Here is a 19,196-nt window from a genome sequence, read left to right as displayed (position 1 = left end):
TTGTGAGAACTGCCAAAATGTGAGAGACATAAAAAGCAAATGCTGTTGGAAAAATGACACTGACAGATGTTTGATGCAGGGTTGCCACAAACCTTCAATTCATAAAAAACAGTATCTGGGAGTGCAGTAAAGCAAAGTGCAATAAAAAGAGATATATATATATATACCTGTATATAGTTTTGACAATTATTCTATTTTAAAAGTATAGCTCAACTCAATTTTTTCCCTTTAAATTGCTATGATACATACCACTCTAGAAATCTGATTTCTACAAACTGGGCCTGTTAAATCATTTGTCTTGGGAGGTTTTATAAGGAAAAAAATAACCCCCCCACACAAAAAAATCACACTGTATGGTTTTGGGGTAAGACAGTTCAGCCACAGCTGCCAGGGAAGCTCCTTCTGTTTTCAGACTGCAACCCAATTTTTACCATTATTAGACCTAGGCTTGAATTTCCATGTTTTAATGAATAACTACATAGGTTCTTATTTGATAGATCAACCCTGAAAAACTGCTTAGAGCGGAGCAATCATATTACTCTGGCTGTTAAATAAGAACAAGAGATCAAAATTGTTGAAGAGAGAAGGTGAGAATTTATCAGGAAATCAAGCTTAGAATGGCTATCTAGCAACTGCATATCCCTTGGCTGGTCAAGTTGGCAGATGCTGATAATAATTTGGCTTTCAAATGTCACACACACATATATACACACACAAAGTAAAAAATTAGAACAGTAAAGAATCTGAAGTTTATGTCTGCATGTATAGAACTTCTCTAATGATTCTTCTCTAAATGATACATTTGTGTACCAAACTGGAGTATGTTTACATACTTAATAATTTAATTTCCTTCCAAGAGATAACTTAGGCACACACAATAAGAAAACTCATGTTCCTCAAGTTCTATAAAACATTAACTTTAGTTACTAAGTGTAGCATTTGGGGGCACTGAAGTTTAATTGAACTGAAGTTTAACATGTTCTAAAACAACTAAGTTCAAACTTTCCTTCTAAAAAGACACACACATATAAGCACTCATGAACTGCACCAGACAAAAAGCTCTCTGGGTGTATCTTCCATTCCTAATGTGATATCAGGAGTCCTCATTTCCAAATAGTTGATTTCAAAGAATGGTGAACTGACTCAGATCTAGACATGTGAAAAACATAGATTACTATGATTCAACTATTATCATCATGTCTCAGCTCCTCCAACTTCTTTGGCCTATGAAAGACAATTGGGGTGTGTTATTCTTCCTATTCTTCAACTACTTTATTCCTGTCAACTATTTGTAACTGATGATACCTAAAATTCAGTGTACTTTTTATCTGTTTTTAGAATATGGTATTCAGTTCTCTCTTTCATATGATGTTTGTTATGTACCTATTTTTCCTAGAGTGGCACTGTGCTATATAGCATGATTCCACAAAGCACAATTCTATAGAATAACTAGAACTGCACCTGTATGGAAGCTATGGGAAAGTCCCCCACTAAAACTCTTAGACTAGTAGGGCTAGGCAGTGAAATTCTAGACTGAGAATATCAATATTTTCCTTGTATCCCCTCCTGTGGATGAAGGCTACTGCCTGGAGCTCTTAAGTACTATAGGTCATGATGGTGGAAATTGTAAAAAGAAATTCATTAATTAATATGCTTCAACTCATACACCTCTTTCTGGTGCTCAATAATTCATCAGGAGGAATGAGAAGAAATGTCTGGGAACTCCCACTTAAATGTCTCTTTTAAGTTCACCTCATATCTCTGTAAAGAATTCATCATTTCCTCTCTACCAATGTCTCTGTATCTGCTAGAGATAATATTATTCCAGTTCTACCTTCAACTCAAAATACCAAATGATTTAAAACTCATTCTTTTTCTTAACTGACAAATTTACTATCACCAAACCTAACATTTAGTAGTGGACCAGATTTGTGCAAGCAATGCATAAGGAGAAGAGATGGATGAGGGGAGGAGAAATTACCCTACTTCTTATTTCTTTTCTTATTGCATGTTAAGACAAAGATTATTTTTAAAGGCTTAAAGATTCCTAAGTTTGGGAAGGTCAATAGAAAGCAATACTTATATCAGACAATTAGATTTCAAAACAGACACTGTAATAAGAGAAAAAGGACACTGAATAATAATGAAGGGGACAATCCAACAAGAAGATACAACAATTATAAATATCTGTGCACCCAACAGAGAAACACCCAAATACATAAAACAGTTAAAAACAGATACAAAGGAACTAATCAATGATAATACAATTAATAGTAGGGGACTTTAACACTCCAGTTACATTAATACACAGATCACCTAAACAGAAAATCAAAAGGAAACAATGGCTTTGAATGATGCCCTAGTCCAGATGGATTTAACAAATATATTCAGAGCATTCCATCATAAAACAGAATACACATTCTTTTCAAGTACACATGGAACATTCTCCAGAACAGATCATATATTAGGCCACAAAACAAGCCTCAACAAATTTAAAAAGATTAAAGTCATACCATGTGTCTGTTGTGACCATGAAGCTAAAAGTCAACCACAAGAAAAATCTGCTAAGACCATATATACCTGGAGGTTAAATAACATGCTACCAAACAATGAATGGCTCAACCAGGAAATAAAAGAAGAAACAAAAAAGTACATGGAAACAAATTAAAATGATAACACAATGGCTCAAAACTTTTGGGATGCAGGAAAAGCGTTCTAAGAGGGAAGTTTATAGCAATACAGGTCTACCTCAAGAAGTAAGAAAAGTCTCAAATACACAATCTAACTTTATACATAAAGGCTCTAGAAAAAGAATAAGAAACAAAATCTAAAATCAGAAGGAAGGAAATAATAAAGATTAGAGCAGAAATAAATGATATTAAAACTAAAAAAAACCCAGTAGAACATGTGGTAGGGTCCCCTTCCTAAGGAAAAAGAAACAAACAAAATCTCAAGGCAACCTTGCTATTCGTGTACTTGACAGCATCCCTCATGACCTTGTAATATGAGACCACTTAATCAGACTACATGTTTGTGTGTTACCATATATGGGAGACAAGGAAGTAAAAAAATATATATAAAAACTACGCCACGTGGTGTTCGGGGCTTAGTTCTTCGGGTACATACTCAACTGAGTGTTGTCGGTAGGAATAAAGTTGCTTCCTGGAAAGAAAAGCCTCGGTGTCACGATTCTCTGTGTGAGAATCCTGCTACAAACAGATCAATGAAACCAGGAGCTGGTTCTTTGGGGAAAAAAATAAAAAATTAACAAATGGATAATCTCTAGCTAGACTTATCAAGAAGAGAAAGGGCCCAAATAAAGTCACAAATGATAAAGGAGAAATAACCAACACCACAGAAATGCAATCATAAGAGAATATTATGAAAAACTATATGCCAACAAACTGGGCAATCTGGAAGAAATGGATAAATTCCATAAATATATAAACTACCAAAAAACTGAAACAGGAAGAAATAGAAAATTTGAGAACAATTATGAGCAAAGAAATTGAATCAGTAATCAAAAAACTCCCAAAAAACAACAGTCCAGGACCAGACGGCTTCATAGGCAAATTCTACCAAAATTTGAAGAGTTAATTCTCATTCTTCTTAAACTATTCTAAAATACAGAAAATGAAGTAAAACTTCCAAAGTCATTCTATGAGGCTAACATTACCCTAATACCAAAACCAGATAAAGACTCCACTAAAAAAGAGAACCATGGGACAATAACGCTGATGAACACAGATGCAAAAATCCTCAACAAAATACTAGCAAACTGAATCTAAGAATACATGAAAAAAATCATTTACCAAAATCAAGTGGTATTTGTTCCTGGATTGCAAGGTGGTTCAATATTTGCAAATCAGTCAACGTGATACATCACATTAATAAGAAAAAAGGATAAGAACCTTATAATAATTTTATTGTTTCAGTAGACTTAACATCCACTTATAATTAAAAACCCTCAACAAAGTAGGTTTAGAGGAAACATACCTCAACATGATAAAGGCCATAAATAAAAATCCCACAGCTAACATCATCCTTAAAAGGGAAAAAGTGAGAGACTTTCCCCTAAGGTCAGGACCAAGACAAGGATGACTCTCATCACATTTCTTTAACATAGTAGTGAAAGTCCTAGCCAAAGCAGTTAAACAACAAAAAAGAAATAAAAGGCATCCAAATCTGTAAAGAAGTAGTAAAACTTCCACTATTTGTAGATGTTAATGATACTATATATAGAAAATCCTAAAGACTCCACCAAAAATTTACTAGAACTAATAAATGAATTCAGTAAAGTCACAGGATATGAAATCATGTACAGAAATCTGTTGCATTTCTATAAGCCAGTAATAAAGCAGCAGAAATAGAAATTAAGAAAACAATCCCATTTACAATTGCAACCAAAATAGTAAGATACTTAGGAATAAACCTAACCAAAGAGGTGAAAGACCTATATTCTGAAAATTAAAAAACACTGATGAAAGAAATTGAACAGGACACAAAGAAACAGAAAGACATCCCATGCTTATAGAAGAATATTGTTAAGATGTTCATACTACCCAAAGTAATCTACACATTTAAGGTAATCCTTATCAAAATACCAACACCATTTTTCACAGAACTAGAACAAACAATCCTAAAATTTGTACAGAACCACAAAAGACCCCAAATAGCCAAACGATCTTGAAAAAGAAAAGCAAAGCTGGAGGCATCACGATTCCAGACTTCAAGTTATATTACAAAGCAGTAGTGATCAAAACAGTATGTACTGGCACAAAAATAGACACATATATTAATGGAACATAATTGAAAACCCAGAAATAAACATATAAGTATATGGTCAATTAATCTTCAACAAAGCAGGAAAGAATATCCAATGGGAAAAAGACAGTCTTCTCAACAAAATGGTTCTAGGAAAACTGGACAGCTACCTGCAAAAGAATGAAACCGGACCACTTTCTTACACCATACACAAAAATAAATTCAAAATGGATTAAAGATCTAAATGTGAAACCATAAAAATGCTAGAAAAGAACATATGCAGTAATTTCTCTGGCACTAGCCATAGCAGTTTTTTTCCTAGGTAGATCCTCTGAGGCAAGGGAAACAAAAGCAAAAATTAACTACTGGGACTATATAAAAATAAAATGTTTTGCACAGTGAAAGAAACAATCAATAACACTAAAAGGCAACTTAGGGAATGGAAGAAGGTATTTGCAAATGACCTGCCAATAAAGGATTAGTATCCAAAATACATAAAAAGCTTATAAAACTCAACACCCAAAAAATAAATAATTCAATTTAAAAATCGGCAGAAGACAGAATATACATTTCTCAAAAGAAGACATAGCAGATGGCTAATAGACACATGAAAGATGTTCATCATCACTTATCATCAGGGACACGCAAATCAAAACTATGATGAGATATCACCTCACACCTGTCAGAATGGCTAAATTTAAAAAACAGAAGAAACAACAGGTGTTGGAAGGGATGTGGAGAAAAAGGAATTTTCTTGCAAACTGGTGTATCCATTGTGGAAAACTTACGGAGATTCCTCAAAAAGTTAATAGAACTACGCTACAATCCCCCAGTTACACTACTAGGTATCCAAGGAATACAAAACCACTAATTCAAAGGGACAGATGTACCCAGCATTGTTTACAACAGCCAAGAAATGGAAGTAGCTGAAGTCTCCTTTGAATGGTGAATGGAAAAGGAAGATGTGGTATATGTGTGTGCACGTATATATATGTATATACACACACATATACATATGTTGGAATATTATTCAGCCATAAAAAAGAATGAAATCTTGCCATCTGCAACAACATAAATGGGGCTACAGATTATAATGTTAAGTGAGACAGAGAAAGACAAACACCATACGATTTCACTTTTCTGCGGAATTTAAGAAACAAAACAAATCAACGAAGGGAAAAAAGAGAAAATGACAAACCAAGAAACATTCTTTACTATAGAGAACAAATTGATGGTTATCAAAGGAGAGGCAGGTGGGGGGATGGTGAAATAGGTGATGGGGATTAAGGAGTGCACTTGTCATGATGAGCACCAGGTGATTAAAATACTCACAAAAAAATTTATAAGTCATAGTAAAGCTTTTATAAGTTACCCACAGTAAAATGTCCAGAAAAACAGAAATGTCCTTGTACAATTTAGGTGAGCATTGGAAATGTTAAGGTATTATAGACCTAAGGCTGAGGTTAAGCAATTAAATAGGACTCTGCATCTCTTCCAGTAATTAGAGATTTCTGTAAATAGACATCTTTACTTATTAATCGCATTATTCTTGCCAAGAAAATAAAGAACTTTCTTGGCTTTTTGTTATACAAATTTTAAAAAAGAAAGAAAACAAATACAGTGCACATCATTCTGTTGTGTATGGGTATAAATATAAATTGATATAAATGAGAGAACAGTGCATTAAAATTGTACTTAAGGAATTCTACACAGCATTGTTTCACACTGCTGTACATTTCTTACATTACACTTTTGTGTATTTTAAGTACTATGTATGAATCCACTGGGAAAAGACAGCTAATGGATCCTTTCTATGAGAAAGGTATTATTGTATAGATTTTAAAGATGAGGAAACTGAGGCTCAGAGACTTGGCCGATGTAGAAATGGCACAGGGATTGGAATGCAGGTCAGCCTGACTCCGAAGTCCATTTTGTTTATACCAACTTTCTCTCATTTAGCACAATTATCAATTTATTTGCATTTTGTTATTAATTTAATGTTGTCCATATAACATCTTCATTACTTCATCATCTCAATCAGAATCTTTCAAGAGTTACTATTTCCATGTCAAATCTAAACTCCTCTGCCAGGCTCTCAGACCCTCTTATACCAGGCCCCACTTGTATTACTCAATCATGCTTCCTAGTCTCTAGTCATTCCCATCACATGATCCAATTCAAATATAAAACTTATTGAAGGGTAGGCACAATACTACTTTAGGTACTCAAAATTATTTTTTTAAGTATTTTTTTTAATGTTTATTTTTGAGAGAGAGAGAGGGAGAGAGAGAAAAGACACAGAATCCAAAACAGGCTCCAGGCTCTGAGCTCTCAGCACAGAGGCAGACGCGGAGCTTGCAGCCATAAACTACGAGATCATAACCTGACCTGACGTTGGGCTGTTAATGATAAAGCTTAGTTTGAGTCAGAGATCCTGCCTGAACTAAAACTTTGGAAGTTACAACTATGAGAATGTTTTGAGACAGCATTTCTGCAAAATGTATGATACTGCTTTCAGCTATCATTACCAATATTTTGTTTAAAATTTAAAATTATGTATGATGGGGAAAAAGGTCTGTCCATCAATATTTACTGAAGTTTCAGAAAGTAGCAAGATAATTATTCTCTTTGCCTTATAGTCCTAATCATGAAAACATCTCACGCTAATTATGGTACTTCTCTTAAAAGTCTTTGTTGCTTCTAGTTGCTTAGACTTATTTTGTTGTACAAGGCTCTTTATATTGTTCTTAATCTGGCACTTGGTCAAATAATTTACCACTTCCTGTACTCCTGGCCACAATGAACTTTTTTTTTGTTTTGTTTTTAAATGTTTATTTATTTTTGAGAAAGAAAGAGATAGAGTGTGATTGGGGAGGGGCAGAGAGAGGGAGACACAGGATCCAAAGCAGGCTCCAGGTTCCGAGCTGTCAGCACAGAGCCTCATGTGGGGCTTGAACTCCTGAACCATGAGATCATGACCTGAGGCGAAGCTGAATGTTTAACTGACTGAGCCACCCAGGTGCCTCCATGATGAACTTTTAAACCATTACTTCCACACTATGTGGAATGGCCTAAATGTTTATGTCCCCCCAAATTTACGTGTTGATTTAAACATGGACGCAATGTGATGATATTAAGAGGTGAGGCCTATGGGAGGTGATTATGTCACAACACTGGAATGGGAGTAACCACGAAAGGCAGTAGTGTTCTTATAAGAGACTTCAGAAAGAACCCTTCTCCCTTCTGCCATGTGAGGACACAGTGAAAAGATGAACATCTATGAACTGGGAAGAGGGACTAATCAGACACTCAATCCTGGTCCAGCCTCTAGAAATGTGAGAAATAAATGTTTGTTGTTTAAGCCAGTCTGTTATTTTTGTTATAGTAGCCTGAACAAACTAAGATACCATGTTAGCCCCTTTCTGAACTCTCTGTACTTTTTTACATGCCATTCTAATTTTCTACTCTGTTTTCCTATCCTAACTTTTTTTTTGGCCTGGTAAGCTCCTACTCATTCTTCAACACCCAGTTTGATATTCATCTCCTCTGAGAAGTCTTCAGGGTTTTGTTTTAAAAGCAAAGTAATCATTACCATCCTTTGTATGACCATGGCCTTCCCAAATAGGTAGCAAGCTGCGGGACATCAGAGATACTGTCTTAAATAATCTTCCTATCCTCAGCATCTGGCTCAGAGAAAGCTTAATGAATACTGAATGAATGAAGAATATCTCGACAGTCTGTGAGAAACACAGTTGTCTTCCCAACTAAATATAGTCATTTTTAATTTTTCTGTAGCCATAATGTGACAGTGAGCAACACTGAGGTTATCCTGACATTTTCAAGGCCTGCCTAAGTATTTTTTGAATTAAATAAATATCCAAATGATCCATAACTGCTTAGAAAGAACTTAAAGTAAATTTTTTTTAATGTTTGTTTATTTTTGAGAGAGACAGAGCACAAGTGGGGAAGGGCAGAAAGAGAGAAGGAGACACAGAATCCGAAGCAGGATCCAGGCTCTGAGCTGTCAGCACAGGGCCCAGCGTGGGGCTTGAATTCCCAACCTGTGAGATCATGACCTGAGCTGAAGTCAGACATTCAACTGACTGAGCCATCCATGCTCTCCTAGAAAGAACTTTCAAAATATCTTTCTGTAATTCTTTGAGCATATCAAAATTTCTACATTTTCTCTAGAGACAGCTGAACACTTAGAAAGCAATTTACAGAGCAGAAGCAACTTAAAGCAAATGATCAAAGAGAAAAAGAGGCAAACAGAACAACAGACTTTTAAACATAGAGAACAAACTGGTGGTTACCAGAGGGAGACAGGTAGGGGGATGGGTGAAATAGGTGAAGGGGGTTAAGAGTACACTTTTGGTGATGAGCACTGGGTAAGTATAGAATTGCTGATTCACTATTTTGTACACTTGAAACTAGTATTACACTATACATTAATTATACTGGAATTAAAAAATAATCATATTTAAAAGAAAAACAGAAGCAACTTACTTTATTTCGATCTTGTACAACTAATATTTTTCTAGTATTTTCATCAAATACAGCTCCTGTTGGGGGAAAAATGAAAGATAATTGAGAAATATTAATTTCATTCACCTTAGACTCTTCCCATACTCTTACCTGTGGTCATCAAAATTATACCCATCCTGGAAGGCCTAGTTCAATTACCACCTCATCAATGAACACTTGTAAAATCTCTCTAGCAATAAACTGATTGCCCAGTTATTCAGGTTCTTTTAACAACTTGGAATACCAATGATGGATCTAGCATATGCTGAGTGGTAGGATAACTATCTGCATAAGCTTCTTCTCTTTTCAATATCTATTCCTGATGGTACACAGTTACAGAATTATTTTATTCTTCTGTAGTACTTATTTTAGTGTCTAATCTTAATTGCTTAAAAAATATTTATTGAATGTAGTGACTTTTCCATTCTCATTTTTATTTTTTGAATTGCTATGTATAGAACGTGTATTGTGCCCCTGATGATCTAAATCTTAAATATCTTAATATTCAGTGCAAGACCTACCTGAAGCCACTTGTATTTCTTTTTTTGAGTTTTTTAATGTTTATTTTTGAGAGAGAGCGGGGGGGGGGGGGGGAGAGGTGAAGTGCAAGCAGGGGAGAGGCAGAAAGGAGAGACAAAGAATCCAAGGCAGGCTCCAGGCTCTGAGCTGTTCAGCACAGAGTCCGACTTGGGGGTCAAACTCGTGAACCACGAGATTGTGACCTGAGCCAAAGTCGGATGCTTAACTGACTGAGCCACCCAGGTGCCCTAGCCACTTATATTTCTTTATGACATGTGTATATGACTTTATAACATCTCAATATATTGCTTTGGGATATTTCTTTATTTTATATATGTTTTAAGTTCTAGTCCTTTTCTTTTACTTATTCATTCATCATACACATTGCCACGCACACTGGGCATCAGGGACTCAAAAATAAGGTTTGTTTTTTATTTCTCTTTGGGCAATCCTGGGTCAAAAATACAAATGACACCGTAATGGTTTATATTAGTTTCTTTTAAATGTTATAATTTAAATATATTTGGGGGCACCTGGTGGTTTAGTCGGTTAAGTATCTGACTTTGGCTCAGGTCATGATCTCACTGTGGGTTTGAGCTCTGTGCTGACAGCTCAGAGCCTGGAGCCTAGTTTGGATTCTGTGTCTCCCTCTTACTCTGCCCCTTCCCCACTTGCTCTCAGTCTCTGTCTCTCAAAAATGAATAAACGTTCACATAAATAAATATCTGTATTTACGTAATGTGAGGAAATATTGTAAAAGATACTTTCCATATACTCTTCCATTATTTCAATATCAATTGAGTTCCTATACCTAATACATATGGGTTCTCTATATATTGAGCCCTGTTATGTGTCAGGCATTTTTCTAGGTGCTAGAGATATAGTGGTAAACAAAACAAAATTCCCGATCCTTGATGGGCTCACATTCTGGTGTGTGTATGAGGAGGTAATAAGTAAATAAAAAACAAATTATATACAACATGAGGTGATTGCAAACATTTTATGTTGCAATAAAATATAGAAGAGGATAGCTATGTATAATATAAGGAATGACAAATTTCTCTGAAATGAAAACACCACATTTAATGTTTAAAAGAAGGAAAACCAGTGAGATATAATTAACGTTAATGTTGGTTTCTATTAGAAAATATAAATTATAATTTAATTGAATTGGACTTTACAAGGGTTAGAATACCAAAGAAATGGCAAGGAAACCTACTCTTAAATTTTAATAATTTGTGATTACTCAAAGTGTACTTTTCCCTAATGAATTTTAAACATGAGCAAAGTATTTCAAAGACAAACCTAACACTGCTAAAGCACAATGTGAGCGTCCCCTGCTGGTCACAACTTAAAAGTTAAATCAACACAAAGATCAGGGATTAAATAGAGATTATCATATTATGATTAGTGCTTTATGTGCATTATCTCAGGTATTACTCATAATAATTGTGTGAGTGGTATTATTTTGAGTGCCCAAGTTCACACGGCGCTAAAACTGTCTGGATTCTGAGTTGGTATTCTTCTCACTGTGCAACGATGTCCCTTCCCCATACAATTGTGTTCTCTGGGGTCTCATGTTTCCACTTGAAGAGGTATCCAATTATTCATTCAAGAAATATCTATTGATCATGTACTTTATGCCAGACACTGTTTTGAACCTGGCAATACAGTGGTGGAAAAGACAAAATATCTGCCTTCATGGAGTTTATATTATTGTGGGGGAAATGAAGTACATGATAGAATTTCAAATTGTGGTAAGTGCTATAGAGAAAAACAGACCTGGATAAAGGGACCAAGGATGATGGCATGCAGGAGGACTCTATTTTAGACAGGAAGGTCAGAAGATTTTTGAGAAGTTGCTGGAGCAGAAACTTCAGCTCCAAAGAGATAGATAAACAAAACCCTGGGAAAAAGCACTGCAGGAAGAGGAGCCAGCAAGTGTGAAAGCTCTGAGGCTGAGACAGTTTGCTGTGATTTAAGAACAGTAACAAAGCCATAGGTCACTCCATTCCAGTGTAGGGAAGGAAAGATTTTCCCCCTACCCACTTAGGTTTTGTGTCTAGGGCTGAGAATTGAACTCACAGAAGATAGATTAATGGAGGAAAAAAATATAAACATTTTATGTGAGGTTTACTTGGCCTGGGGTGATGATGGAGGACTTGATAAAAAGAAGTGAAAATCCCAAAAAAGTGGTCAGACCCACAGGCATATATACCATTTTAACAAACAGCAATAAATTATGGGGACATGACAAGACCACAGAAAAAAGGGTTTGGGCTAAGGGAGGTAAATTGTGGGAAAACGACGAGGACATATATGGGGGAAACTAATGGGAATACAAAGGTTATTTTAGTAAGGTTTATTTGTACAGACTCATCTTGGTGTCAACTCCCCATCTTCCATGATACAAGAAATTTCCTGGTACAAGAAATTTATGCCCTACTTTTATGTAAAAAGGGGCAGGCAGAAGACCCTTGCTATATCTAGTGTTTCTCAAGCTCAAAATAATCGAAGTGGCATATTTTGGGGTGTTATGTTCACCAGACACACCTTCTTTCTGTTGCTTATATCAATAAATGTCAGCTCTTCTCCCTTCACCTAAAAAACATTGTAGCTTTTCAGAACAATTTCTTACATGATTTCATCGCCACCCCCAATAGCCACTTCATGTAGATCATAGTTACACTTCAAGATTGCTCAAGTTCTTGATCTCTCACTTCTGGAACTCCTATGGTATATCTTAACTATAGTATTTAGTTATAAACAAGGGCTTCATAGGATACTCTGTATACATATATTACCAATTCTGCAGTAATAACTGGATTTAAAAGTGTAATTTAAAAATCTGTTACCATAAGAGACTGTTAAAAACTGAGAACAAACTGAGGGTTGATGGGGGGTGGGAGGGAGGGGAGGGTGGGTGATGAGTATTGAGGAGGGCACCTTTTGGGATGAGCACTGGGTGTTGTATGGAAACCAATTTGACAGTAAATTTCATATATTAAAAAAATAAAAAAATCTGTTACCAATGAATTGATAATTGTCGGTATGACTTTCTAATGTAGTGTGAAGGTGCTATCAAATTATCAAGTAGTCTTTTGAAGTAGAGTTGAATGGAAATTTCTAAATGCCTCTACTTGCTACAGGGAAGCGAGATCATGGACAGAGAAAACATTAGACATCCTTGAACAACTTCTTTTTAATTTCAAAGGTGCAAACAACCTCAAAAAACTCTTATAAATTATATGAAGGCAAATACAATTATTGGTCAAATTACTAATTTACATATAATACTGTTTTCATTTAAGTCATGAGGCGTCTTTTACTATTTCAGTTTTCTAGAATTCTAGGAATTAAAAAAAAATTAATGTTTATTTTTGAGAGAGAGAGTAAGAGAGAGAGAATCAACAGGTGAGGGGCAGAGAAAGAGGGAGACACAGAATCGGAAGCGGGCTCCAGGCTCTGAGCTGTCAGTACAGAGCATGACGTGGGGCTTGAACGCATGAGCTATGAGATCATGACCCGAGCCAAAGTTGAACACCCAATCGACTGAGCTACCCAGGCGCCCCTAGAAATCTAGAAATTTTTTTAACCCTGGTTCCCAAAGGATGGTTTAGGGACCAGCACTGATATCAATAGCAGCTGCAGATAATTTCTTAGAAATGCAAATTCTCTGGCAACACCCCACAACAATGATATAAAAAACTCTTGGTGTGGGGCCCAGCAGTGTGTTTTCAGCAAGCTCTCCAGTTGATTCTGATGCACCTGCAATTAATCGAAAGCGAATCTTCTCTCAAGACTATGTCTCTGAAGTGAATCAGTGACTTGAAAATTCCATAATATACTTAAATTATGCTATTTTAAACAACTGTTTGGCACTGTAACTTAATGTAAATATCTTTAAGAAGTAATGTTCAAATCATCAAACATCTTTGCTTTACCTTAAATTTAACCTAAAAGTTACCTTTTATTTTACCCTAATATGCTTTACTGTAATGAATTTATTCCCTGATCCCAATTCAGTGTTACTATTTCAGTAGTGAAGTTCAAATACCTGTGTAAGACTGTTCAAATGTATCCTCTGGAAAACTAAACACCAAACTTGTTCTCTTGTGCTGTCCTCTGCCAATTCAGAAGGCAAAGTTCATTTATTTAAAGCACTACTCAATAGTCCCAAGGAGGATAATCACTTCATCAAATCATTCATTAGACATGAATAAACTATCGCTTAGCTGTAAGAAAAAAATGGAGTGAACCTCTAATGGAGTGAACCTCTAAAATGTTAGTTTGAAACTGACCTGCAACTCCTACTTGATGTGTCGCATATCCTGGTAATCTGCTGGGTCCTTCTCCCAGCCACAGTGTCAGTGTGGATGAATCCAACTCTGCATGGTGAAAGCAGAAACCCAGGGAAGCAGCAGGGGCAATAAATTGGCTTTGGAGGATGGGAATGTGCAGCCATACTGCTATTCTACCTTCTGACCTCCATTGCTGTATTGCAGCTAAAATGCAGATGAGAAAAATCTGTAAGTATTTTCCAGTGAAAGAAGTGGGAGAAATAAAAACTCATCTCAAGGTGTCACCTCTTCCAAAAAGCCATCTTAAAACATCCACCTCACCTTGTAATTAGCTGGGAGAATGGGGCAGGGGATCCCAAAATGTAACAACTGACACAATGCTTGGCACATAATTGGTTCCGTTTTGATGCTGTTCCTTTTAACATCCTTAGTTTTAATCTTTATAAATGACCATTATGGGCTTCTATTTATTCTTTCTTTAAGAGTTCTGTGATAATATTTTTGGCTTATAAATTTCAAGGTGGTTAAAACCCTAACTTTGTTTTTAAATATTATATACTAGTTCTGGGAAATTTTGAAAATAAAGTATAATGAAATTAAAACTTCATTATCTTAATAGAATGCAGAGATAAACATTTAAATGTTGACATTTTCCCATGAACATTGGAATTGACATCATACCACATATAATTTACAGCATGTCTTTATGACATAAAATGTAAACATTTTGCTATGTCATTAAAATTTTTAATGAACATAAATTTTTAATGACTACATAATTTTCCTCAGATAGGTGTACCAAAAGCTACTTAACCAACCTCCTACTCTTGGATATTTGGATTATTTCTAATTCTTATTATAAATAATACCAAGATGAACATACATTTTTCTGTTTTTGACTTCTGTAAATTCTCTTGCTTTATTACTTAAGATTGAGCCAGGGGAAAAAGATGCTAATATTTAGTCCTTACTAAGTTCTAGACACTCTACATATAATACCTCATTAAGTTCTCACAACCCTGAAAGGCAAGTATTACTGGCCTTAATTTATGAGTGAAGAATACTGTTTTGCTTTTTTTCAATGTTTGAGAGACAGAGAGCATGCATAAGCAGGGGAGGGGTGGGGAGGGAGGGAGGGAGGGAGAGAGAGAGAGAGAGAGAGAGAGAGAGAGAGAGAGAGAGATAGAGAATCCCAAGCAGGCTCTATGCTGTCAGAACAGAGCTCAACCCCAGGCTTGATTTCACCAACTGTGAGATCATGACCAGCTGAAACCAAGGGTCAGATGCTTAACCTACTGAGCCACCCAGCAACCCCCCCCACCCTTTTTTATTTTTTAAGAATACTGCAGTTTTAGAAAAACTTCTCAAATCACTTTTTCTATCCGTCATCTCACTTAATCTTTACAATAATCTTGCAAAGTGTGTGTATGTGTGGTAGTAGGAAGGCTTGATTATTTAATGGTTAAATTCCTTTCCCTCTTCTCTTCTCCAGATGTGCAGTAAGTGACTGTTAAGGACCATGTTCTCTACCTCTTTAAAAGTCAATGTACCTAACAAGGTGAAAATACATAGGAGCCTTTCATAAAGACTTCTTGATTTGGGGCTATGGAGTCAGATCCTTCTCATCTCCCTCTTTTTCCGATTAAATCTTTTAAAAATTGACACACAATTACAATTACAAAAAGTGAAGTGCACAAATCTTAAGTGTACATTTAATGAGTTCTGACATATGCATACACCTGTGTAACCCACTCCAATAAAGATTATAGGATGTTTCTCTCATTCCAGAAATTTCCCAATCTTCCCCAATCATTCCAATTGAGTGAAAAAGCTCAAGTTTGACATAGTTAACAAAATTTGCACTAACTTTTAGAGACAACATAATGCATTAAGAACAGATTCTAGAGCTAGAGCCTAGGGAAGTTACTTAATCTCTCTGTGCCTCAGTACCATCACCTTTAAAATAGAGGTAAAAGTATCTACCTCACAGAATCGTTATGAGGATTAAATGAATATCTGTGAAGTTCTTAAACCAGTGTCTAGCAATACAATTCATAAATGTAATAGAATGTTTTATTAAAGACTATAGGTACATGGTACTACACAGATTATAAACTAGTTTCATATAATTTATCTTAGATCACATCCATCCAGTAAAGTAAAAAGGGCTGGCATTATTTGCATAAGCAACCTAAGAGGCAAATTTTTCAGTGGTGATTTGTCTAATGCCTGGGTAAGCACCTGGCAGAACTTGGGACTTGAAACCTGGATGTGTGACTCCAACCCCAATCCTCCTGTTTTGCTTTGTTGGCTAAGGTAGTGCTTTAATCACCTGGCCAGTGACAAGTGTGTGCGATAAATACCAGTCTCTACCCACACATACGCAGACATATTAGAGGATGAACACTGATTTGATTCTCCTACTGCTGATATTGTCGAAATCAGCAATTATTCACGAATAGAGAAATGAGGTGAACAGGTATGTAGTTTGGGAGTGAGAATAATTAAAGAATGAAATAACTAGCTCAATTATATTAATACAGATGCTCACTTCCCATGTTGTGCAATAGGATAAAGATTATCTGAAGTTTCCTTTAAGAGAAGATCTTTCGGGGCGCCTGGGTGGCGCAGTCGGTTAAGCATCCGACTTCAGCCAGGTCACGATCTCGCGGTCCGTGAGTTCGAGCCCCGCGTCAGGCTCTGGGCTGAAGGCTCGGAGCCTGTTTCCGATTCTGTGTCTCCCTCTCTCTCTGCCCCTCCCCCGTTCATGCTCTGTCTCTCTCTGTCCCAAAAATAAATAAAAAACGTTGAAAAAAAAAATTAAAAAAAAAAAAAGAGAGAAGATCTTTCAATGGCTGAATTTCTACGCTATGCCTTCAATTCGAACATAAGGACCGTCATGGGCAGTTTTGAAAAACTCCAGGCAAATCACAGGCTTCTCTCATAATGAAGGCTCCTCCACCCAAGCTTGCTATCTTATCTTTGGACTTGAGGTTCAAGAAGAGTGAAGAGTTTTCTTATTGAAGACCGAAACAGCCCACCATGCTCATTGGTTAATCATAAAAGACTTGTCGCTCTGTTTTAGAAGCAAACTCTAGTTTTTGATGAGTCAGCCTGATTCCAATTTGTGTACAAAACTGACCACTTCGAACCTCTCTGGTCCACTCACTGTCCACCACCTGTATAGTTTTGTCTAGGACAAAGTGCTCCGCATAACTAAGGATCAGTAAATGATAGTCAATAATGAAATATTAACACCTACTGAGCGTTAAGTATGTGACAGATAACGTACTAAGCACTTTACGTGCATTATCCAACTTCACCCTCAGCAATCCTATGCGTTGCTAACCAGTTTTATGGAAGGGGAAATGGTAGTTTACAGAACTTGCCGAAGGTCACACGCTAGAAAGGTTACCAGAAACTAGTGCTGCCGATCTCAAAGTCTAGAATAGTCACCATTTCACCCAGCTGCCTCAGAAATCTCCCAGCAAAGGGAGCAAGAACAAAACAGGGGAAACGGATACAGGTCACATTTGCCCTCTCGGTACTTGATTCGCCGAGAGCATGACTAGTGGACGCAGGACACCCTGTTACTTCATTAGAAACGCTCAGGAAGGCAGGGAACCCCCCGGCCAAGGCACACTTGCCCTGCAAGACCTTCTGGAAAGAGGCGGCGTCCAGGCGGTCCAGTGCGCGAAACCGCTCCAGAGGCACCGAGATACCCCCGAATCTGTCCGGCTCGGCTCGCAGCACGTCAGCTCCGGCGAGAGCGTCCCACCTGCAACCCGGACCGCCCGAGGCCCGGCGGTGCCCTGCCCAGAGCCTTTCGCCGCGGGTCCGCGTGAACACCGCGCGCCAGAAACGCCCGCTCAGAAATGGCGGCATCTTCAAGTCCTCATTCGACCACTCGTTAGGCCCCTAAAATCAACCTTCCGCCTAGGTCAGGAGCGGAGGTCATTACCATAAATTTTAGAAGAGTGCCACCCATCTATCTCAGAGTTGAGTTAACGTTGCCACTTTCGTAGCGCTTTACCGAAGAGATCACGAAGTCCTGTCCACCAGGTCCTCTCAGGAATTTGCCTGGTTCCAGGAAAGCTGAGGAGAAACTTTTCCACCTGTTTTTAAGTCAACAGACGTTTGTCCAGGAATAGGGAAGGCAGGCAGAGATTTTAAAAAAAATCCTCTCGGGAATTTACAATCTAAATAACGGTTGTGTTTACGTAATCCACCTTCCTTTGTAAAAGTCATAACCTCTTCAGCTTCTTCAAAGACGGCGAGTTCTGAAAACGCTCCGTTCTCCCTCTAATTGCGCTCCACTCTGGGGATTACGGTGAAGGGCGGAGCCTCGTTGACTTCTGCCCCGGAAGTTTTTCTTCCAGAGGAACGCGCACGTTGAGCCGCCTTTGCAGTTGCTTCTTTCAGGCTACCTTCTGATCATGTCTTCCAAGAAGAACAGAAAACGGCTGAATCGAAGCGCAGAGAATGGTTCAACCTCACCCTCTTCTGCTTCCTCTTCTTCGGGGCCCTCGGCTCCTCCTGGGCCAGGCACCGCGGCGGCGGCTGGGACTCTGGTGGTGACCAACTTTTTAGAAAAGGGTAAAGAGTTTTGGGTGGGAGACTTGAGGCCGGGGGCGCAACCTGGGAAAGCGTAGACCTAGCGATGCCGCCGTTAAGATGCAGAGGCTTCTGAAAACTGGTCGAGACATAGGTGTGAGAGTAGCACAGAATTTTGTAAGATGCCCGAAGCCACGCCTACACTGAAGAAGTCAGGCAGAAACGGCTTATCCGTGGCTAAGTCAAGACATCTCTTCTGTGAATTGTTTTGAATTTGTAAGTTATACTTGAAAAACTTTACTTCGTTTAAGATGAACGACATATTTAACTGCGAAGTTGCTTAAAGCTAGCGAGTATAGGGTATACATACAGCAGAAAACTAGACACCCAGTTCAGTGAAGATGTGGATGCATCTTCCTAAGAGCGTTGTGTCTGTGAGAATGAAAGCCTTTAAGGTTTTTTTTTTCTTGTTAGACAGGTTCTGGTATTTAATAACAGCTATCAATTACATACTGTTGTTATCAGTAGGTTACT

At 37.3% G+C, this 19,196-nt stretch overlaps 2 protein-coding genes across 12 annotated transcripts in view; one reads left to right on the top strand and one right to left on the bottom strand.

Annotated features, from left to right (window-relative positions):
- Positions 1-18,228, bottom strand: part of NUDT6 (nudix hydrolase 6) — a 42,565-nt gene extending 24,337 nt beyond the window's left edge. Inside the window, exons 1-3 of one of the 4 annotated variants that reach the window (XM_007087585.3) lie at positions 18,142-18,228; positions 14,109-14,312; positions 9,271-9,326 (exon numbers count right to left, since the gene is read on the bottom strand). Coding sequence is in view for 1 of the 4 variants with exons in the window: in XM_007087584.3 (XP_007087646.1) it covers positions 9,271-9,326; positions 14,109-14,312; positions 17,756-17,993 (498 nt within the window). In the remaining 3 variants the exon portion in view is untranslated. Of the gene's footprint in view, positions 1-9,270; positions 9,327-14,108; positions 14,313-17,755; positions 18,028-18,141 lie in introns of those variants that run through there. The other 3 variants (XM_007087584.3, XM_015539988.2, XM_015539989.2) reach the window with 3 other exon arrangements.
- Positions 18,229-18,500: 272 nt separating this feature from the next.
- SPATA5 (spermatogenesis associated 5) overlaps positions 18,501-19,196 on the top strand; it is a 364,152-nt gene continuing 363,456 nt past the window's right edge. For all 8 annotated transcript variants that reach the window (XR_006216792.1, XM_007087586.3, XM_042983951.1 and 5 more), the window contains exon 1: positions 18,501-18,704. Coding sequence is in view for 7 of the 8 variants with exons in the window: in XM_007087586.3 (XP_007087648.2) it covers positions 18,545-18,704 (160 nt within the window). In the remaining variant the exon portion in view is untranslated. The remainder of the gene's footprint in view (positions 18,705-19,196) is intronic.

The sequence above is a fragment of the Panthera tigris genome, chromosome B1 (genome assembly GCF_018350195.1).
Source record: "Panthera tigris isolate Pti1 chromosome B1, P.tigris_Pti1_mat1.1, whole genome shotgun sequence".
Taxonomy (NCBI): domain Eukaryota; kingdom Metazoa; phylum Chordata; class Mammalia; order Carnivora; family Felidae; genus Panthera; species Panthera tigris.
Note: the sequence above shows the minus strand (reverse complement) of the source record. Positions and strands in the feature narration are given on the sequence as shown.